This window comes from Scyliorhinus torazame, unplaced genomic scaffold, assembly GCF_047496885.1.
Source record: "Scyliorhinus torazame isolate Kashiwa2021f unplaced genomic scaffold, sScyTor2.1 scaffold_126, whole genome shotgun sequence".
NCBI classification, from domain to species: domain Eukaryota; kingdom Metazoa; phylum Chordata; class Chondrichthyes; order Carcharhiniformes; family Scyliorhinidae; genus Scyliorhinus; species Scyliorhinus torazame.
This window is the reverse complement of record NW_027307853.1, coordinates 28,416-51,660: the sequence shown is the minus strand read 5'-3', so window position 1 is coordinate 51,660 and position 23,245 is coordinate 28,416. Positions and strand designations below refer to the sequence as shown.

The 23,245-nt window shown below is 50.9% G+C and overlaps 1 protein-coding gene across 1 annotated transcript in view; it reads right to left on the bottom strand.

Moving 5' to 3' along the window:
* Positions 1-22,968, bottom strand: part of LOC140405587 (multiple epidermal growth factor-like domains protein 8) — a gene marked incomplete at its 3' end in the record, with an annotated part of 453,542 nt that extends 430,574 nt beyond the window's left edge. The window contains exon 1 of the mRNA XM_072494144.1: positions 22,790-22,968. Coding sequence (XP_072350245.1) covers positions 22,790-22,913 — 124 coding nt within the window. The remainder of the gene's footprint in view (positions 1-22,789) is intronic.
* Between the last annotated feature and the right edge of the window lie 277 nt (positions 22,969-23,245).

Genomic DNA, 23,245 nt, shown 5'->3' with positions numbered 1-23,245 from the left:
ACCCTGGCGGAACCCAAACTGAGAGTCATTGAGATGGTTATTGTTAAGTGCCATTTGATAGCACTGTTGATGATCCCTTCCATCTGGACACAAACAAACAAATTAAGAGTAGGAGGAAGCCACTTGGCCCCTCTAGGCTGCCCCGCCAATCAATAAGGTCATGGACAATCTGATTTTAACCTCAACCAGTGTTTATCAAAAATGTATCGACCTATGTCTTAAAGGTTTTCAAGGACTCTGCCTTCTGAGGAAGAAAATTTCAAAGCCTTAAAAGTGGTTGACATACAATGTCGTGCTTATTGAAGTGTACGATCAGTTGTAGCACAGGAAACCCGACGGTCAATTTGGGCACAGCAAGCCCCCACAAAGAGCAATGTGCCCAGATGTGAAGTTGACTGAGGGAGGGTCACTTTATATCCGTTGGAGCAGGGCAGATAGGGCTTGGTTTCATGTCTCATCTGATATTGCTGCACCCCCTTAGTGCTGCACTGCACTGACAACCTTGACTACTATAGATAAGAGAATTTGAAAATCACATGGTTTCTTGGCCAGCAGCCAGTATTTTGATCAGTGAACATAGTGTGGGAGTGATGGGTGGCCAGGGCTTGGTGAGAGTTAGGGAAGGGACAGCAGAGTTTTGGGTGATCTCAAGTCTACGGACAGGAAGAATGTGGAAGAGGAGCCAAGAGTTCGTCGGAACAGTCACGACTGGAGGTAACTGATGAATGTAGAAATTGTTCTATATTATATTTTATATTTGTTGGGCAGCACGGTGGCGCAGTGCTGACTCACGGCGCGGAGGACCCAACGTTCGATTCGGCCCAGGTCACTGTCGGTGTGAAGTTTGCACATTCTCCCAGTGTCTGTGTGGATCTCACCCCCAGAACCCAAAGATGTGTAGGTGGATTGGTCACGCTAAATTGCCCCTTAATTGGAAACATTAAAAATATATATTTTATATTTATTGCAGTAATGTTATTGATTAAGGGGTTATAAAGGTGAAGTCATTATTGGTTTTAACCATTTACGCTTTTACGGAGAGATGGCTAATGGTACATTGTTTTGATTTTGGAAGATCCCTCGGATGGTGATAATTTATGAGGGATTGCGTTCAGTTCTATCTCAGCAGGGCATCTTAGTGGGAGGAGGCTGGAGATTGCCTTGTGTATGGGTTACGGATTATATCCTTAATGGGAGGAGCCAGTTTCGCAGTCTGTTATAGTATTTTAAGTTGAAGAGAAGTGTCTGACAAGACAGAAGGATGTTCAGGTTGTTCCTGGGAGGGTCTCTCTCCAAAGGTCTACACAGAGAAGCAAGTAATCCAGATTGTTGACTTTATTTATAAGCAACATCTGAACTGTATTGGGTTGCTAATTGGAAGAGACAGTGGCAAGTGTAGATAATGAGTTAAAGTTTTGTTTTTCCTCAGTTTAAGAACTGTTTTAACTGTTAATTATAAAGCCATTATGGTGTTGCTAACATGGTTAATTCTGTGTTTAAATTAAAGGTTGTTTTCACAGAGAAGATACCTATTGGTTAGAGTCAACACTCCCGTGGTTTAGCAGTCTTCCGTTACAGCCTTAAAAATTGCAAATTGTTGTGATTCTCGTAAGGGATATTAACATAACAAAAGGTGTTAAACAGTGGTTTCAAAAGCAGAGGATCAGAGACAAAGGCGAATGTTCCAGTCAGGTCTCGGACAATGGCTTGAAACTTTGGTAGGTGGTTCATTTCGGGACTCCCATGACAGTAAGACTGTGAACGTGCTGGCTTAATTGCAGACTGCTGCCAGAGAGAAGGCTGGAATCAGTAGCCGGGAAAGACGCCAGTAGCTGGGGAAGGTGCCGGTAGCCAGAGAATGGGGCATGCAGCAGGAACCAAAAACAATGGTAATGGCAAGAGCTGAGTGTGGGCAACCTGGATGTGAAATCTAACACAGCATGAACTTATGGAGGGCCAGCATGTAGAAGAGAAATAGGAGGGAGGAGCATCCACGAATAGATCCTTCGGAAGGGTGGGTGGGGAAGCAAACAGGAGACAAGCGGGAACGCTGAGGGAGAAGCCATCACAGGTGGTTGGATGAATAATTGAAGGAGAGTTCAGATCACACCCACCGTCAATGGAAAAGGGCTGAATGGAGCATGGTGTGGTCAAGAGGCAGCAGGGAGGCCGAGAAGGGAACATCTCCCTTTTCCCCAAGAGGCGCCAGTGAGTTCGATAAGAGCTGGTTAGGTAAACCTGATTGGAGGGGATCCCAGGGGATGGATTTAGGAGGCAACAGCAAGCGGCAGAACTGCTTCCTAGGACAGCCAGCACAGACACGATGGGCCGAATGGCCTTCTGCTGTGCCATAACTGATTCTGCAATTGGATTGGATTTGGTTTATTGTCACGTGTACCGAGGTACAGTGAAAAGTATTTTTCTGCGAGCAGCTATTCAGATCATTAAGCAAGTGAATAGAAAATACATAATAGGACAACACAAGATACACAATGTAACTACATAACACCAGCATCGGGTGAAGCATGCAGGGGTGTAGTGTTAATAAAGTGCACCCAACTGGAGCTCCTCACAGACCGCATGGTTCGGTTGGAGCAGCAATTGGATGCACTTAGGAGCATGCAGGTGGCGGAAAGCGTCATAGGTCGCAGTTATGTAAATGTGGTCACACCCAAGGTGCAGGCAGAGAAATGGGTGACCACCAGAAAGGGCAGGCAGTCAGTGCAGGAATCCCCTGTGGTTGTCCCCCTCTCGAACAGATATACCCCTTTGGATACTGTCGGGGGGGATAGCCTATCAGGGGAAAACAGCAGCAGCCAGAGCAGTGGCACCACGGCTGGCTCTGATGTTCAGAAGGGAGGGTCAAAGCGCAGAAGAGTAATAGTAATAGGGGACTCTATAGTCAGGGGCACAGATAGGCGCTTCTGTGGACGTGAAAGAGACTCCAGGATGGTATGTTGCGTCCCTGGTGCCAGGGTCCAGGATGTCTCCGAACGGGTAGAGGGAATCCTCAAGGGGGAGGGCAAACAGGCAGAGGTCGTTGTACATATTGGTACTAACGACAAAGGCAGGAAGGGGCATGAGGTCCTGCAGCAGGAGTTCAAGGAGCTGGGCAGAAAGTTAAAAGACAGGACCTCGAGGGTTGTAATCTCGGGATTACTCCCTGTGCCACGTGCCAGTGAGGCTAGAAATAGGAAGATAGAGCAGATAAACACGTGGCTAAACAGCTGGTGTAGGAGGGAGGGTTTCCATTATCTGGACCACTGGGAGCTCTTCCGGGGCAGGTGTGACCTGTATAAGAAGGACGGGTTGCATCTAAACCGGAGAGGCATAAATATCCTGGCCGCGAGGTTTGCTAGTGTCACACGGGAGGGTTTATGGCAGGGGGGTGGGCACGGGAGCAATAGGTCAGAAGGTGAGAGCATTGAGGGAGAACTAGGGAATAGGGACAGTGTGGCTCTGAGGCAGAGCAGACTGGGAGAAGTTGCTGAACACAGCGGGTCTGGTGGCCTGAAGTGCATATGTTTTAATGCAAGGAGCATTACGGGTAAGGCAGATGAACTTAGAGCTTGGATTACTACTTGGAACTATGATGTTGTTGCCATTACAGAGACCTGGTTGAGGGAAGGGCAGGTTTGGCAGCTAAACGTTCCAGGATTTAGATGTTTCAGGCGGGATAGAGGGGGATGTAAAAGGGGAGGTGGAGTTGCGCTACTTGTTCGGGAGAATATCACAGCTATACTGCGAGAGGACACCTCAGAGGGCAGTAAGGCTATATGGGTAGAGATCAGGAATAAGAAGGGTGCAGTCACAATGTTGGGGGTATACTACAGGCCTCCCAACAGCCAGCGGGAGATAGAGGAGCAGATAGGTAGACAGATTTTGGAAAAGAGTAAAAACAACAGGGTTGTGGTGATGGGAGACTTCAACTTCCCCAATATTGACTGGGACTCACTTAGTGCCAGGGGCTTCGACGGGGCGGAGTTTGTAAGGAGCATCCAGGAGGGCTTCTTAAAACAATATGTAAACAGTCCAACTAGGGAAGGGGCGGTACTGGACCTGGTATTGGGGAATGAGCCCGGCCAGGTGGTAGATGTTTCAGTAGGGGAGCATTTCGGTAACAGTGACCACAATTCAGTAAGTTTTAAAGTACTGGTGGACAAGGATAAGAGTGGTCCGAGGATGAATGTGCTAAATTGGGGGAAGGCTAATTATAACAATATTAGGCGGGAACTGAAGAACATAGATTGGGGGCGGATGTTTGAGGGCAAATCAACATCTGACATGTGGGAGGCTTTCAAGTGTCAGTTGAAAGGAATACAGGACCGGCATGTTCCTGTGAGGAAGAAAGATAAATACTGCAATTTTCGGGAACCTTGGATGACGAGTGATATTGTAGGCCTCGTCAAAAAGAAAAAGGAGGCATTTGTCAGGGCTAAAAGGCTGGGAACAGACGAAGCCTGTGTGGCATATAAGGAAAGTAGGAAGGAACTTAAGCAAGGAGTCAGGAGGGCTAGAAGGGGTCACGAAAAGTCATTAGCAAATAGGGTTAAGGAAAATCCCAAGGTTTTTTACACGTACATAAAAAGCAAGAGGGTAGCCAGGGAAAGGGTTGGCCCACTGAAGGATAGGCAAGGGAATCTATGTGTGGAGCCAGAGGAAATGGGCGAGGTACGAAATGAATACTTTGCATCAGTATTCACCAAAGAGAAGGAATTGGTAGATGTTGAGTCTGGAGAAGGGGGTGTAGATAGCCTGGGTCACATTGTGATCCAAAAAGATGAGGTGGTGGGTGTCTTAAAAAATATTAAGGTAGATAAGTCCCCAGGGCCTGATGGGATCTACCCCAGAATACTGAAGGAGGCTGGAGAGGAAATTGCTGAGGCCTTGACAGAAATCTTTGGATCCTCGCTGTCTTCAGGGGATGTCCCGGAGGACTGGAGAATAGCCAATGTTGTTCCTCTGTTTAAGAAGGGTAGCAAGGATAATCCAGGGAACTACAGGCCGGTGAGCCTTACGTCAGTGGTAGGGAAATTACTGGAGAGAATTCTTAAGAGACAGGATCTACTCCCATTTGGAAGCAAATGGACGTATTAGTGAGAGGCAGCACGGTTTTGTGAAGGGGAGGTCGTGTCTCACTAACTTGATAGAGTTTTTCGAGGAGGTCACTAAGATGATTGATGCAGGTAGGGCAGTAGATGTTGTCTATATGGACTTCAGTAAGGCCTTTGACAAGGTCCCTCATGGTAGACTAGTACAAAAGGTGAAGTCACACGGGATCAGGGGTGAACTGGCAAGGTGGATACAGAACTGGCTAGGCCATAGAAGGCAGAGGGTAGCAATGGAGGGATGCTTTTCTAATTGGAGGGCTGTGACCAGTGGTGTTCCACAGGGATCAGTGCTGGGACCTTTGCTCTTTGTAGTATATATAAATGATTTGGAGGAAAATGTAACTGGTCTGATTAGTAAGTTTGCAGACGACACAAAGGTTGGTGGAATTGCGGATAGCGATTAGGACTGTCTGAGGATACAGCAGGATTGAGATTGTCTGGAGACTTGGGCGGAGAGATGGCAGATGGAGTTTAATCCGGACAAATGTGAGGTAATGCGTTTTGGAAGGTCTAATGCAGGTAGGGAATATACAGTGAATGATAGAACCCTCAAGAGTATTGAAAGTCAAAGAGATCTAGGAGTACAGATCCACAGGTCATTGAAAGGGGCAACACAGGTGGAGAAGGTAGTCAAGAAGGCATACGGCATGCTTACCTTCATTGGCCGGGGCATTGAGTATAAGAATTGGCAAGTCATGTTGCAGCTGTATAGAACCTTAGTTAGGCCACACTTGGAGTATAGTGTTCAATTCTGGTCGCCACACTACCAGAAGGATGTGGAGGCTTTAGAGAGGGTGCAGAAGAGATTTACCAGAATGTTGCCTGGTATGGAGGGCATAAGCTATGAGGAGCGGTTGAATAAACTCGGTTTGTTCTCACTGGAACGAAGGAGGTTGAGGGGCGACCTGATAGAGGTATACAAAATTATGAGGGGCATAGACAGAGTGGATAGTCAGAGGCTTTTCCCCAGGGTAGAGGGGTCAATTACTAGGGGGCATAGGTTTAAGGTGAGAGGGGCAAGGTTTAGAGTAGATGTACGAGGCAAGTTTTTTACGCAGAGGGTAGTGGGTGCCTGGAACTCGCTACCGGAGGAGGTAGTGGAAGCAGGGACGATAGGGACATTTAAGGGGCATCTTGACAAATATATGAATAGGATGGGAATAGAAGGATACGGACCCAGGAAGTGTAGAAGATTGTAGTTTAGTCGGGCAGTATGGTCGGCACGGGCTTGGAGGGCCGAAGGGCCTGTTCCTGTGCTGTACATTTCTTTGTTCTTTGTTCTTTGAGGTCAGGTTATAAGAGGGTCATTTAGGAGTCCGTTAACAGCGGGGAAGAAGCAATTGCATAAGATGTGGCTGAGGGACATTGCTGATGGAATCTAATGGGGAGAAAAATCCACTTTGGAAGGAACAGAAAAGCAACAGGGAGACTGGGAAGTTCAGAAGGATCTGGGTGCCTTTATACACAAATCAGAGATGGCTGGATGGTGGCACAGTGGTTAGCACTGCTGTTTCACAGCTCCAGGGTCCCGGGTTAAATTCCGGCTTCGGGTGACTGTGGAGTTTGCAGTTTCTCCCCGTGTCTGTGTGGGTTTCCTCCGGGTTCTCCGGTTTCTTCCCATAGTCCATAAATGTGCAGGTTAGGTGGATTGGCCATGTTAAAATTGCCCCTTAGTATCCAAAAGGTTAGGTGGGGTTACGGGGATAGAATGGGGGTGTGGGCCTAGGTAGGGTGCTCTTTTCAAGGGTTGGTGCAGACTCTATGGGCCAAATGGTCTCATTCTGCACTGTAGGAATTCTATGATTAATCAGAAGACGTCACAGCATAAGTAGGCCCATCAGGGTTGCTCCACCATTCAGTGAGATCATGACTAATCTGATTATACTAATCCTCAACTCCCACTTTCTTGCCTTATTAAACCATAAGACACAGGAGCAGAATTAGGCCACTCGGCCCATCGAGTCTGCTCCGCCATTCAATCATGGCTGATATTTTTCTCATCCTCATTCTCCTGCCTTCTCCCCATAACCCCTGATCCCCTTATTAATCAAGAACCTAGCTATCTCTGTCTTAAAGACACTCGGTGATTTGGCCTCCACAGCAGAGTTCCACAGATTCCCATACCGGTTAAAAATGTCTAGCTAATCTTGAACATACTTAACGATCGAGCCTCTACAACTCACTGCAATAAAGAAATGCACAGATTCATTACCCTCTGAGAGAAGAAATTCCTCCTCATCTCTGTGTTACTTTGAGATTCCTCCTCTGGTTCTCGACTCTCCCACAAGGGTAAACATCCACTTAGCATCAACCCTGTCAAGCCCCCTGAGAATTCTATGTGTCTCAATAAGGTCACCTCTCATTCTTCTAAACTCCAATGAGTACAGGCCCAACCTACTCAACTTCTCCTCATAAGAAAATCCTTCCATATCCCGGATCAACCTAGTGAACCATCTCTGGAGTGCCTCCAATACCAGTGTATCTTTCCTCAGACAAGGGGACCAAAACTATTCACAGTATTCCAGGTATAGCAATGTAAAAACTGAGCAGTAGGCCATTCGGCAATATGAGCCTGCTCCGCCATTGATTACAATCATGGCTAATCCTCGGTCTCAATGCCACGTTCCCACTTTCTCCCCACAACCCTTGATGCCATTAACATCCAACACATTATCTCTTTCCTGAATACATACATTCAGTGACTTGACCTCCACAGCCTTCTGTGGGAGAGAATTCCACAGGTTCACTACCCTGAGTGAAGAATTTTTTCATCATCTCAGTCCTAAATGGCCTACCCTGTATCCTGTGACTGTATCCTCTGTCTGCTTCACTGCGATGCTGACTGCAGGACACTTTTCACAGTCTCCTGCAGAGGGCGACAGAGTGGCGACGCAGATTGGCTGTTGCGGGGAGTGATTTGCCTCAGGTGCAATCACTGCGACTAGAAGGAGCTCTCAGTGAGGATAAACTGCGGGGGCAAGTTGAAAGTTGCTGTTGGGGAGTGAGAAAATCAGGTAAGCTTTTTTTTCTCTGTAATTGTCAAGTGGATAAATGGAAGGGATGGCAGAGAGGACAGTGCAGTGTTCCTCCTGCAGGATGCTCGAGGTGAGGGACACCGTCAGTGGCCCTGCTGAGTGCACCCATCTCCAGCTCCTCAAAGACAGTGTTAGGGAACTAGAGCTGGAGCTCGATGAACTGAGGATCATTCGGGAGGCAGAGTCGGTTATAGATAGAATTTACAGGGATGTAGTTACTTCTAAGAATGAAGGTAGCTGGGTGACGTTTAAAAGGAGGGGGAGAAGCAGTCAGTGCAGGGATCCCCTGCGGTTGTTCCCCTCAATAACAGGTATACCGTTTTGGATACTGTTGGGGGGGCGGGGGGGGGGGGGGGGGGGGGACGACAGTGGTCCCAGACTGCTTCACTGCGATGCTGACTGCAGGACACTGTTCCCAGTCAGCTTCTCTGCGATGCTGACTGCAGGAGTCATCCGAGTGTGCTTCAGTGCGTTGCTGACTGCAGGACACTTTTCCCAATCTGCTTCACTGCGATGCTGACTGCAAGAGTCATCCTAGTGTGCTTCACTGCGTTGCTGACTGCAGGACACTCTTCCCATACTGCTTCACAGCGATGCTGACTGCAGGACAGTGGTCCCAGACTGCTTCACTGCGATGCTGACTGCAGGACACTGTTCCCAGACTGCTTCACTGCGATGCTGACTGCAGGACACTGTTCCCAGACTGCTTCACTGCGATGCTGTTGCAGGACACTGTTCCCAGACTGCTTCAGTGCAATGCTGACTGCAGGACACTCTTCCTACTCTGCGTCACTGCGATGCTGACTGCAGCGACTCTTACCAGTCTGCTTCACAGTGATGCTGACTGCAGGACACTTTTCCTAGTTTGCTTCACAGCGATGCTGACTGCAGGACACTCTTCCCAGTCTGCATCACTGCGATGCTGACTGCAGGACACTTTTCCCAGACTGTTTCACTGCGTTGCTGACTACAGGACACTGTTCCCAGAATGCTTCACTGTGATTCTGACAGCAGGACAGTGGTCCCAGACTGCTTCACTGCAATGCTGACTGCAGGATAGTCGTCCCAGACAGCTTCACTGGGATGCTGACTGCAGGACACTTATACCAGTCTGCTTCACTGCAATGCTGACTGCAGGACACTGTTCCCATGCTGATTCACTGCGATTCTGACTGCAGGACACTGCTCCCAGACTGCTTCAGTGGAATGCTGACTGCAGGACAGACTTCCCAGTCTGCTCCAGTGCAATGCTAACTGCAGGACACTCTTCCCAGTCTGCTTCTTCGATTCTGACTGTAGGACGGTCATCCCAGACTGTTTCACTGCGATGCTGACTGTAGGACACTCTTCCCAGACTGCTTCACTGCGGTGTTGACTGCAGGACAGTCTTCCCAGACTGCTTCACTGCGGTGTTGACTGCAGGACAGTCTTCCCAGACTGCTTCACTGCGACGATGACTGCAGCACACTCTTTCCAGTCTGCTTCAGGGCAAGGCTGACTGCAAGATACTCTTCCCAGTCTGCTTCAATGCGATGCGGACTGCCAGGCACTTTTCCCAGACTGCTTCATCGCGTGCTGACTGCAGGACAGTCATCCCAGTCTGCTTCAGTGCTATGCTGATGCAGGACACTGTTCCCAGACTGCTTCAGTGCAATGTTGACTGCAGGACACTCTTCCCAGTCCGGTTCATTGTGTTGCTGACTGCAGGACACTATTTGCACTCTGCTTCACTGCGCTACTGCAGGACAGCATACCCAGACGGCTTCACTGCAATACTGACTGCAGGACAGTCTTCCCAGGCTGCTTCACTGCGATGCTGACTGCAGGACAATTTTCCCAGTCTGCTTCACTGCAATGCTGACGGCAGGACGCTGTTCCCAGCCTGCTTCACTGCGGTTCCGACTGTGGGACACTGTTCCCAGACTGCTTTAGTGCAATGCTGACCGCAGGACACTCTTCCCAGACTGTTTCACTGCGTTGCTGACTACAGGACACTGTTCCCAGACTGCTTCACTGGGATGCTGACAGCTGCACAGTTTCCCAGACTGCTTCACTGCAATGCTGACTGCAGGACAGTCTTCCCAGACTGTTTCACTACGTTGCTTACTCCGGGACAGTCTCCCAAACTGCTTCACTGCGGTGCTGACTGCTCGACACTCTTCCCAGTCTGCTTCATTGCAATGCTGACTGCAGGACACTATTTGCACTCTGCTTCACTGCGCTACTGCAGGACAGTCTTCACTGCCTGTTTCACTGCGTTGCTGACTACAGGACACTGTTCCCACAAGGCTTCACTGTGATGCTGACAGCAGGACAGTCTCCCAGACTGTTTCACTGCAATGCTGACTGCAGGACAGTCTTCCCAGACTGCTTCACCGCGTGCTGACTGCAGGACAGTCATCCCAGTCTGCTTCAGTGCAATGTTGACTGCAGGACACTCTTCCCAGTCTGCTTCTCTGCGATGCTGACTGCAGCATTCATCCCAGTCTGCTTCATTGTGTTGCTGATTGCCGGACACTCTTCCCAGTCTGCATCACTGCGATGCTGACTGCAGGACACTTTTCCCAGACTGCAACACTGCGTGCTGACGGCAGGACACTGTTCCCAGACTGTTTCACTGCGTTGCTGACTACAGGACACTGTTCCCAGAATGCTTCACTGTGATGCTGACAGCAGGACAGTCTCCCAGACTGTTTCACTGCAATGCTGACTGCATGACAGTCTTCCCTGACTGCTTCACTGCAATGCTGACTGCAGGATAGTGGTCCCAGACAGCTTCACTGTGATGCTGACTGCAGGACACTTATACCAGTCTGCTTCACTGCAATGCTGACTGCAGGACACTGTTCCCACGCTGGTTCACTGCGATTCTGACTGCAGGACACTGCTCGCAGACTGCTTCAGTGGAATGCTGACTGCAGGACAGCCTTCCCAGTCTGCTCCAGTGCAATGCTAACTGCAGGACACTCTTCCCAGTCTGCTTCTTCGATTCTGACTGTAGGACGGTCATCCCAGACTGTTTCAATGCGATGCTGACTGTAGGACACAATTCCCAGACTGCTTCACTGCGGTGTTGACTGCAGAACAGTCTTCCCAGACTGCTTCACTGCGACGATGACTCAGGACAGTGGTCCCAGACTGCTTCAGTGCAATGCTGACTGCAGCACACTCTTTCCAGTCTGCATCAGGGCAAGGCTGACTGCAGGACACTGTTCCCAGACTGCTTCACTGCGATGCTGATGCAGGACACTGTTCCCAGTCTGCTTCAGTGCGACGCTGATGCAGGACACTCTTCCCAGACTGCTTCACTGCGATGCTGATGCAGGACACTCTTCCCAGTCTGCTTCAGTGCGATGCTGATGCAGGACACTCTTCCCCGACTGCTTCACTGCGATGCTGACTGCAGCATTTATCCGAGTCTGCTTCATAGTGTTGCTGATTGCCGGACACTCTTCCCAGTCTGCATCACTGCGATGCTGTTGCAGGACACTGTTCCCAGACTGCTTCAGTGCAATGCTGACTGCAGCAACTCTTCCCAGTCTGCTTCACAGTGATGCTGACTGCAGGACACTTGTCCTAGTTTGCTTCACAGCGATGCTGACTGCAGGACACTGTTCCCAGATTGTTTCAGTGCAATGCTGACTGCAGGATACTCTTCCAAGTCTGCTTCACTGCGATGCTGACTGCAGGAGTCATCCCAATCTGCTTCACTGCTTTGCTGACTGCAGAACAGTGGTCCCAGGCTGCTTCACTGTGATGCTGACAGCAGGACAGTCTCCCAGTCTGTTTCACTGCAATGCTGACTGCAGGACAGTCTTCCCAGGCTGCTTCACTGCGATGCTGACTGCAGGACAGTGGCCCAAGACTGCTTCACTGCGATGCTGACTGCAGGACACTTCGCCCAGTCTGCTTCACTGCAATGCGGACTGCAGGACACAGTTCCCAGACTGTTTCACTGTATTGCTGACTACATGACAGTCTCCCAAACTGCTTCACTGCGATGCTGACTGCTCAACACTCTTCCCAGTCTGCTTCATTGCAATGCTGACTGCAGGACACTATTTGCACTCTGCTTCACTGCGCTACTGCAGGACAGTATACCCAGACTGCTTCACTGCAATGCTGACTGCAGGACTGTCTTCCTAGGCTGCTTCACTGCGATGCTGACTGCAGGTCACTTTTCCCAGTGTGCTTCACTGCAATCCTGACTGCATGACACTGTTCCCAGGCTGCTTTAGTGCAATGCTGAACGCAGGACACTATTCCCACTGTTTCACTGCGTTGATGACTGCAGGACACTCTTCCTACTCTGCATCACTGCGATGCTGACTGCAGGAGTAATCCCAGTCTGCTTCACAGTGATGCTGACTGCAGGACACTTTTCCTGGTCTGCTTCACTGCAATGCTGACTGCAGGACACTGCTCGGAGACTGCTTCAGTGCAATGCTGACTGCAGGATACTCTTCCCAGTCAGCTTCTCTGCGATGCTGACTGCAGGAGTCATCCCAGTGTGCTTCACTGCGTTGCTGACTGCAGGACACTTTTCCCAATCTGCTTCACTACGATGCTGACTGCAAGAGTCGTCCCAGACAGCTTCACTGTGATGCTGACTGCAGGACACTTATACCAGTCTGCTTCACTGCAATGCTGACTGCAGGACACTGTTCCCACGCTGATTCACTACGATTCTGACTGCAGGACACTGCTCGCAAACTGCTTCACTGCAATGCTGACTGCAGGACTGTCTTCCCAGGCTGCTTCACTGCGATGCTGACTGCAGGTCACATTTCCCAGTGTGCTTCACTGCAATCCTGACTGCATGACACTGTTCCCAGGCTGCTTTAGTGCAATGCTGAACGCAGGACACTATTCCCACTGTTTCACTGCGTTGATGACTGCAGGACACTCTTCCTACTCTGCATCACTGCGATGCTGACTGCAGGAGTCATCCCAGTCTGCTTCACAGTGATACTGACTGCAGGACACTTTTCCTGGTCTGCTTCACTGCAATGCTGACTGCAGGACACTGTTCGGAGACTGCTTCAGTGCAATGCTGACTGCAGGATACTCTTCCCAGTCAGCTTCTCTGCGATGCTGACTGCAGGAGTCATCCCAGTGTGCTTCACTGCGTTGCTGACTGCAAGAGTCGTCCCAGACAGCTTCACTGTGATGCTGACTGCAGGACACTTATACCAGTCTGCTTCACTGCAATGCTGACTGCAGGACACTGTTCCCACACTGATTCACTACGATTCTGACTGCAGGACACTGCTTGCAGACTGCTTCAGTGGAATGCTGACTGCAGGACAGCCTTCCCAGTCTGCTCCAGTGCAATGCTAACTGCAGGACAGTCTTCCCAGTCTGCTTCTTCGATTCTGACTGTAGGACGGTCATCCCAGACTGTTTCAATGCGATGCTGACTGTAGGACACTCTTCACAGACTGCTTCACTGCGGTGTTGACTGCAGGACAGTCTTCCCAGACTGCTTCACTGCGACGATGACTCAGGACAGTGGTCCCAGACTGCTTCAGTGCAATGCTGACTGCAGCACACTCTTTCCAGTCTGCTTCAGAGCAAGGCTGACTGCAGGACACTGTTCCCAGACTGCTTCACTGCGATGCTGATGCAGGACACTGTTCCCAGTCTGCTTCAGTGCGATGCTGATGCAGGACACTCTTCCCAGACTGCTTCACTGCGATGCTGATGCAGGACACTCTTCCCAGTCTGCTTCTCTGCGATGCTGACTGCAGCATTTATCCGGGTCTGCTTCATAGTGTTGCTGATTGCCGGACACGCTTCCCAGTCTGCATCACTGCGATGCTGACTGCAGGACACTTTTTCCAGACTGCTTCACAGCGTGCTGACGGCAGGACACTGTTCGCAGTCTGGTCTAGTGCAATGCTGACTGCAGGACACTCTTCCCAGTCTGCTTCATTGCGATGCTGACTGCAGGATAGTCATCCCAGATTGCTTCACTGCAATGCTGACTGCAGGAAACTATTCCCAGTCTGCTTCACTGCGATGCTGACTGCAGAACAGTTTCGCAGACTGCTTCACTGCGATGCTGACTGCGGGACACTGTTCCCAGACTGCTTCACTGCGATGCTGACTGCAGGACACTGTTCCCAGACTGCTGCACTGCGATGCTGATGCAGGACACTGATCCCAGACTGCTTCAGTGCAATGCTGACTGCAGGACACTCTTCCCAGTCAGCTTCTCTGCGATGCTGACTGCAGAAGTCATCCCAGTGTGCTTCATTGCGTTGCAGACTGCAGGACACTTTTCCCAATCTGCTTCACTGCGATGCTGACTGCAAGAGTCGTCCCAGTCTGCTTCACTGCGTTGCTGACGGCCGGACACTCTTCCCAAACTGCTTCACAGCGATGCTGACTGCAGGACAGTGGTCCCAGACTGCTTCACTGCGATGCTGACTGAAGGACACTGTTCCCAGTCAGCTTCTCTGCGATGCTGACTGCAGGAGTCATCCCAGTGCGCTTCACTGCGTTGCTGACTGCAGAACACTTTTCCCAGTCTGCTTCACTGCGATGCTGACGGCCGGACACTCTTCCGAAACTGCTTCACAGCGAAGCTGACTGCAGGACAGTGGTCCCAGACTCCTTCACTGCGATGCTGACTGCAGGACACTGTTCCCAGACTGCTTCACTGCGATGCTGACTGCAGGACACTGTTCCCAGACTGCTTCACTGCGATGCTGTTGCAGGACACTGTTCCCAGACTGCTTCAGTGCAATGCTGACTGCAGGACACTCTTCCTAGTCTGCGTCACTGCGATGATGACTGTAGCAACTCTTCCCAGTCTGCTTCACAGTGATGCTGACTGCAGGACACTTTTCCTCGTTTGCTTCACAGCGATGCTGACTGCAGGACACTGTTCCCAGACTGCTTCAGTGCAATGCTGACTGCAGGATACTCTTCCCAGACTGCTTCACTGCGATGCTGACTGCAGGAGTCATCCCAGTCTGCTTCACTGCTTTGCTGACTGCAGAACAGTGGTCCCAGGCTGCTTCACTGTGATGCTGACAGCAGGTCAGTCTCCCAGACTGTTTCACTGCAATGCTGACTGCAGGACAGTCTTCCCAGACTGCTTCACTGCAATGCTGACTGCAGGACAGTCTTGCCAGGCTGTTTCCCTGCGATGCTGACTGCAGGACAGTCTTCCCAGGCTGCTTCACTGCGATGCTGACTGCATGGTCACTTTTCCCAGTATGCTTCACTGCAATCCTGACTGCAGGACACTGTTCCCAGGCTGCTTCACTGCGATTCCGACTGTAGGACACTGTTCCCAGACTCCTTTAGTGCAATGCTGACTGCAGGACAGTCTCCGAGACTGTTTCACTGCAATGCTGACTGCAGGACACTGTTCCCAGACTGCTTCAGTGCAATGCTGACAGCAGAACACCATTCCCAGACTGTTTCACTGCGTTGCTGACTACAGGACACTGTTCCCAGACAGCTTCACTGCAATGCTGACTGCAGGACACTGTTCCCAGACTGCTTCAGTGCAATGCTGACAGCAGAACACCATTCCCAGACTGTTTCACTGCGTTGCTGACTACAGGACACTGTTCCCAGACAGCTTCACTGCAATGCTGACTGCAGGACACTGTTCCCACGCTGATTCACAGTGATTCTGACTGCAGGACACTGTTCCCAGACTGCTTCAGCGGAATGCTGACTGCAGGACACTATTCCCAGACTGTTTCACTGCAATGATGGCTTTAGGACACGATTTGCACTCTACTTCACTGCGCTGCTGACTGCAGGACACTCTTCCCAGACTGTTTCACTGCGTTGCTGACTGCAGGACAGTGGTCCAAGTCTGCTTCACTGTGATGCTGACAGCAGGGCAGTCTCGCAAACTGCTTCACTGCGATGCTGACTGCTCGACAGTCTTCCCAGTCTGCTTCATTGCAATACTGACTGCAGGACACTATTTGCACTCTGCTTCACTGCGCTTCTGACTGCAGGACAGTATACCCAGACTGCTTCACTGCGATGCTGACTGCAGGACACTTTTCCCAGTCTGCTTCACTGCAATACTGACTGCAGGACACTGTTCCCAGACTGCTTCACTGTGATGCTGACAGCAGGACAGTCTTCCCAGTCTGCATCACTGCGATGCTGACTGCAGGACACTTTTCCCAGACTGCAACACTGCGTGCTGACGGCAGGACACTATTCCCAGACCGTTTCACTGCGTTGCTGACTACAGGACACTGTTCCCAGAATGCTTCACTGTGATGCCGACAGCAGGACAGTGGTCCCAGACAGCTTCACTGGGATGCTGACTGCAGGACACTGTTCCCACGCTGATTCACTGCGATTCTGACTGCAGGACACTGCTCCCAGACTGCTTCAGTGGAATGCTGACTGCAGGACAGACTTCCCAGTCTGATCCAGTGCAATGCTAACTGCAGGACACTCTTCCCAGTCTGCTTCTTCGATTCTGACTGTAGGACGGTCATCCCAGACTGTTTCACTGCGATGCTGACTGTAGGACACTCTTCCCAGACTGCTTCACTGCGGTGTTGACTGCAGGACAGTCTTCCCAGACTGCTTCACTACGACGATGACTGCAGCACACTCTTTCCAGTCTGCTTCAGGGCAAGGCTGACTGCAGGACACTGTTCCCAGACTGCTTCACTGCGATGCTGATGCAGGACACTGTTCCCAGACTGCTTCAGTGCAATGCTGACTGCAGGATACTCTTCCCAGTCTGCTTCACTGCGCTACTGCAGGACAGCATACCCAGACTGCTTCACTGCACTACTGACTGCAGGACAGTCTTACCAGGCTGCTTCACTGCGATGCTGACTGCAGGACACTTTTCCCAGACTGCTTTAGTGCAATGCTGACCGCAGGACACTCTTCCCAGACTGTTTCACTGCGTTGCTGACTACAGGACACTGTTCCCAGACTGCTTCACTGGGATGCTGACAGCTGCACAGTTTCCCAGACTGCTTCACTGCAATGCTGACTGCAGGACAGTCTTCCCAGACTGTTTCACTACGTTGCTTACTCCAGGACAGTCTCCCAAACTGCTTCACTGCGGTGCTGACTGCTCGACACTCTTCCCAGTCTGCTTCATTGCAATGCTGACTGCAGGGCACTATTTGCACTTTGCTTCACTGCGCTACTGCAGGACAGTCTTCGCTGCCTGTTTCACTGCGTTGCTGACTACAGGACACTGTTCCCACAAGGCTTCACTGTGATGCTGACAGCAGGACAGTCTCCCAGTCTGTTTCACTGCAATGCTGACTGCAGGACAGTCTTCCCAGACTGCTTCACCGCGTGCTGACTGCAGGACAGTCATCCCAGTCTGCTTCAGTGCAATGTTGACTGCAGGACACTCTTCCCAGTCTGCTTCTTCGATTCTGACTGTAGGATGGTCATCCCAGACTGTTTCAATGCGATGCTGACTGTAGGACACTCTTCCCAGACTGCTTCACTGCGGTGTTGACTGCAGAACAGTCATCCCAGACTGCTTCACTGCGGTGTTGACTGCAGGACAGTCTTCCCAGACTGCTTCACTGCGACGATGACTCAGGACAGTGGTCCCAGACTGCTTCAGTGCAATGCGGACTGCAGCACACTCTTTACAGTCTGCTTCAGGGCAAGGCTGACTGCAGGACACTGTTCCCAGACTGCTTCACTGCGATGCTGATGCAGGACACTGTTCCCAGTCTGCTTCAGTGCGATGCTGATACAGGACACTCTTCCCAGACTGCTTCACTGCGATGCTGATGCAGGACACTCTTCCCAGTCTGCTTCTCTGCGATGCTGTTGCAGGAAACTGTTCCCAGACTGCTTCAGTGCAATGCTGACTGCAGCAACTCTTCCCAGTCTGCTTCACAGCGATGCTGACTGCAGGACACTGTTCCCAGATTGCTTCAGTGCAATGCTGACTGCAGGATACTCTTCCCAGTCTGCTGCACTGCGATGCTGACTGCAGGAGTCATCCCAATCTGCTTCACTGCTTTGCTGACTGCAGAACAGTGGTCCCAGGCTGCTTCACTGTGATGCTGACAGCAGGACAGTCTCCCAGTCTGTTTCACTGCAATGCTGACTGCAGGACAGTCTTCCCAGGCTGCTTCACTGCGATGCTGACTGCAGGACAGTGGCCCAAGACTGCTTCACTGCGATGCTGACTGCAGAACACTTCGCCCAGTCTGCTTCACTGCAATGCGGACTGCAGGACACAGTTCCCAGACTGTTTCACTGTGTTGCTGACTACATGACAGTCTCCCAAACTGCTTCACTGCGATGCTGACTGCTCGACACTCTTCCCAGTCTGCTTCATTGCAATGCTGACTGCAGGGCACTATTTGCACTCTGCTTCACTGCGCTACTGCAGGACAGTATACCCAGACTGCTTCACTGCAATGCTGACTGCAGGAATGTCTTCCCAGGCTACTTCACTGCGATGCTGACTGCAGGTCACTTTTCCCAGTGTGCTTCACTGCAATCCTGACTGCAGGACACTGTTTCCAGGCTGCTTCACTGCGATTCCGACTGTACAACACTGTTCCCAGACTGATTTAGTGCAATGCTGAACGCAGGACACTATTCCCACTGTTTCACTGCGTTGATGACATCAGGACACTGTTCCGAGACTGCTTCACTGGGATGCTGACAGCAGGACAGTCTCCCAGACTGCTTCACTGCAATGCTGACTGCAGGACAGTCTTCGAAGACTGCTTCACTGCAATGCTGACTGCAGGAAACTATTCCCAGTCTGCTTCACTGCGATGCTGACTGCAGTACAGTCGTGCCAGTCTGCTTCAGTGCAATGCTGACTGCAGAACAGCTTCGCAGACTGCTTCACTGCGATGCTGACTGCGGGACACTGTTCCCAGACCGCTTCACTGCGATGCTGACTGCAGGACACTGTTCCCAGACTGCTGCACTGCGATGCTGATGCAGGACACTGATCCCAGACTGCTTCAGTGCAATGCTGACTGCAGGACACTGTTCCCAGACTGCTTCAGTGCATTGCTGACTGCAGGATACTCTTCCAGGTCTGCTTCACTGCGATGCTGACTGCAGGAGTCATCCCAGTCTGCTTCACTGCGTTGCTGACTGCAGTACAGTGGTCCCAGACCGCTTCACTGCGATGCTGACTGCAGGACACTGTTCCCAGACTGCTGCACTGCGATGCTGATGCAGGACACTGATCCCAGACTGCTTCAGTGCAATGCTGACTACAGGACACTGTTCCCAGACTGCTTCACAGTGATGCTGACAGCAGGACAGTCTCCCAGACTGCTTCACTGCGATACTGACTGCTCGACACTATTTGCAGTCTGCTTCACTGCGCTGCTGATTGCAGGACAGTATACCCAGACTGCCTCACTGCAATGCTGACTGCAGGGCAGTCGTCTCAGACTGCTTCACTGCGATGCTGACTGCAGGGCACTGTTCCCAGACTGCTTCACTGCAATGCTGACTGCAGGACACTGTTCCCAGACTGCAAAAGTGCGATGCTGACTGCAGGACACTGTTCCCTGTCTGCTTCACTGCGATGCTGACAGCAGGACCCTGTTCCCGGTCTGCTTCAGTGCAATGCTGACTGCAGGATACTCTTCGCAGTCTACTTCACTGCGTTGCTGACTGCAGGACACTGTTCCTAGCCTGCTTCACTGCGTGCCAACGGCACGGCACTGTTCCCGGTCTGCCTCACTGTGATGCTGACTACAGGACACTCTTCCCAGACTGCTTCACTGTGACGCTGACTGCAGGACACTTTTCCCAGTCTGCTTCACTGTGATGCTGACTGCAGGACACTATTCACAGACTGCTTCACTGCATTGCTGACTACAGGAGACTGTTCCCAGACTGCTTCACAGTGATGCTGACAGCAGCACAGTCTCCCAGACTGCTTCACTGCGATGCTGACTGCAGGACACTATTTTCACTCTGCTTCACTGCGCTGCTGACTGCAGGACAGTATACCCTGACTGCTTCACTGCAATTCTGACTGCAGGGCAGTCTTCTCAGACTGCTTCACTGCAATGCTGACTGCAGGACAGTCTTCCCAGGCTGCTTGACTGCGATGCTGACTGCAGGACTCTTTTCCCAGTCTGCTTCACTGCAATGCAGACTGCGGGGCACTGCTCCCAGACTGCTTCAGTGCAATGCTGACTGCTCGACACTCTTGCCAGTCTGCTTCATTGCAATGCTGACTGCAGGACATTATTTGCACTCTGCTTCACTGCGCTGCTGATTGCAGGACAGTATGCCCAGACAGCTTCACTGCAATGCTGACTGCAGGGCAGTCTTCTCAGACTGCTTCACTATGATGCTGACTGCTCGACACTCTTGCCAGTCTGCTTCATTGCAATGCTGACTGCAGGACACGGACCCATGAAGTGTAGAAGATTGTTGTTTAGTCGGGCAGCATGGTCGGTACGGGCTTGGAGGGCCGAAGGGCCTGTTCCTGTGCTGTACATTTCTTTGTTCTTTGTTGACACTATTTGCACTCTGCTTCACTGCGCTGCTGACTGCATGACAGTATACCCAGACTGCTTCACTGCGATGCTGACTGCGAGGACACTTTTCAGTCTGCTTCACTGCGATGCTGACTGCAGGACACTCTTCCCTGTCTGCTTCACTGCGATACTGACTGCTGGACACTTTTCCCAGTCTGCTTCACTGCGATACTGACTGCTGGATACTTTTCCCAGTCTGCTTCACTGCGAAGCTGACTGCAGGACACTTTTCCCAGACTGCTTCAATGCAATGCTGACTGCTTCACAGTCATTCATTGCGATGCTGACTGCAGGACAGTCATCCCTGTCTGCTTCACTGCGTTGCTGACTGCAGGACACTCTTCATAGTCTGGTTCACTGTGATGCTGACTGTAGGACAGTCTTCCCAGACTGCTTCACTGCGATGCTGACTGCGAGGACACTTTTCAGTCTGCTTCACTGCGATGCTGACTGCAGGACACTCTTCCCTGTCTGCTTCACTGCGAAGCTGACTGCAGGACACTTTTCCCAGACTGCTTCAATGCAATGCTGACTGCTTCCCAGTCTGATTCATTGTGATCTTGACTGCAGGACAGTCTTCCCAGACTGGTTCACTGTGATGCTGACTGCAGGACGCTCTTCCCAGTCTGCTTCACTGCGATACTGACTGAAGGACACTGTTCCCAGACTGCTTCACTGTAATGTTGACTGCAGGGCAGTCTTTCCAGACTGCTTCATTGTGATGCTGACTGCAGGACACTCTTCCCAGACTGCTTCACTGTGATGCTGACTGCAGGACACTCTTCCCAGACTGCTTCAGTGCAATGCTGACTGCAGGACACTCTTTACAGTCTGCTTCAATGCGATGTTGACCGCAGTACACTGTTCCCAGAATGCTTCACTGCGATGCTGACTGAAGCACACTGTTCCCAGACTGCTTCACTGTAATGTTGACTGCAGGGCAGTCTTTCCAGACTGCTTCATTGTGATGCTGACTGCAGGACACTCTTCCCAGACTGCTTCACTGTGATGCTGACTGCAGGACACTCTTCCCAGACTGCTTCAGTGCAATGCTGACTGCAGGACACTCTTTACAGTCTGCTTCAATGCGATGTTGACCGCAGTACACTGTTCCCAGAATGCTTCACTGCGATGCTGACTGAAGCACACTGTTCCCAGACTGCTTCACTGCAATGTTGACTGCAGGACTGTCTTCCCAGTCTCCTTCACTGCAATGCTGACTGCAGGGCAGTCTTTCCAGACTGCTTCATTGTGATGCTGACTGCGGGACAGTCTTTCAAGACTGCTTCATTGTGATGCTGACTGCAGGACAGTCTTTCCAGACTGCTTCACTGCGATGCTGGCTGCAGGACAGTCTTCCCAGTTTGCTTCATAGCAATGATGACTGCAGGACTCTTTTTTAAATTTAAAAAAAAAAAAATCTTTATTGTCACAAGTAGGCTTACATTGCAATGAAGTTATTGTGAAAAAACCCTGGTCGCAACATTCCAACGCCTGGTCGGGGACACAGAGGGAGCATTGAAAATGTCCAAATGACCTAACAGCACAGGACGAATGGGAGGAAACCGGACACCCGGAGGAAACCCACGCAGACACGGGAAAGCGTGCAGACTCCACACAGACAGTGAAACAGCCGGGAATTGAACCTGCGACCCTGGCGCTGTAAGCCACGGTGCTAACCACTGTGCTACCATGCTGACTGCAGCACACTCTCCAAGACTGCTTCATTGTAATGCTGTCTACAGGACACTGTTTTCAGGTATGGTCTAACTTAACATGCAAGTAGGGTTGGAAGCAAAATATGTTAACTTTTGTTCGGAGTGTTAGACTGAAGAAGTCCAACAACAATGATACAGGGCGTTAGTGAGACCAAACCACAATACAGTGTGCAGTTTATGTCTCCTTACCAAAGGAAGGGTATGCTTGCATCACAGGGAACGTAACAAGGTTTTACTCGATTGGTTCCTGGCATGAGGGGGATTCTCCAACGAGATGTTGAGTTGATTCGGCTTATATTCCTTTGAATTGAGCCGCCAAATATTTGTGTACTCCCAGGGTTCCTGAATCCTGATAAGATTGCACCATTTATTAACGACCAAGGGACATGAACTGAGGCAATTATCAAGCCTCTTACCTTGGCACTCATCGCAGTGCCCAATCCCGGTGAGACAGGTGCTGTGGAGGTGGCAGCCACAATTGACGTTGCATTCAACGCCGGTCCGATTGAGGGACTCTTGGTCCGAGGTCCAACCCAACATGCAGCTACAGGAGTAGTGGGGGGGCCCACTGCACCAGCCATGCGTACAGTCATTGTAACACCTGGGAGAGGCAAAGAGAAACACTGAGTCACAGAACAGCTCACTGAAACAATACGTGGAACCTGTTGTGCATGTCCTCTGGGGTGAATGCAGGATGCAGTGGAATGCCCAGAGCGGGAGTTGCGACTTTAAAAAGCAGCTAAGGCTTTGTGCGGGAGTCATAGCTGCTTGGGTTTCAGAAGATATCACAGAATCGTTACAGTGCAGACGGAATCCATTTGGTCCATTATGTCTGAGCCGGCTCTCCAAACAAATATTGTGACTTAGTGCCA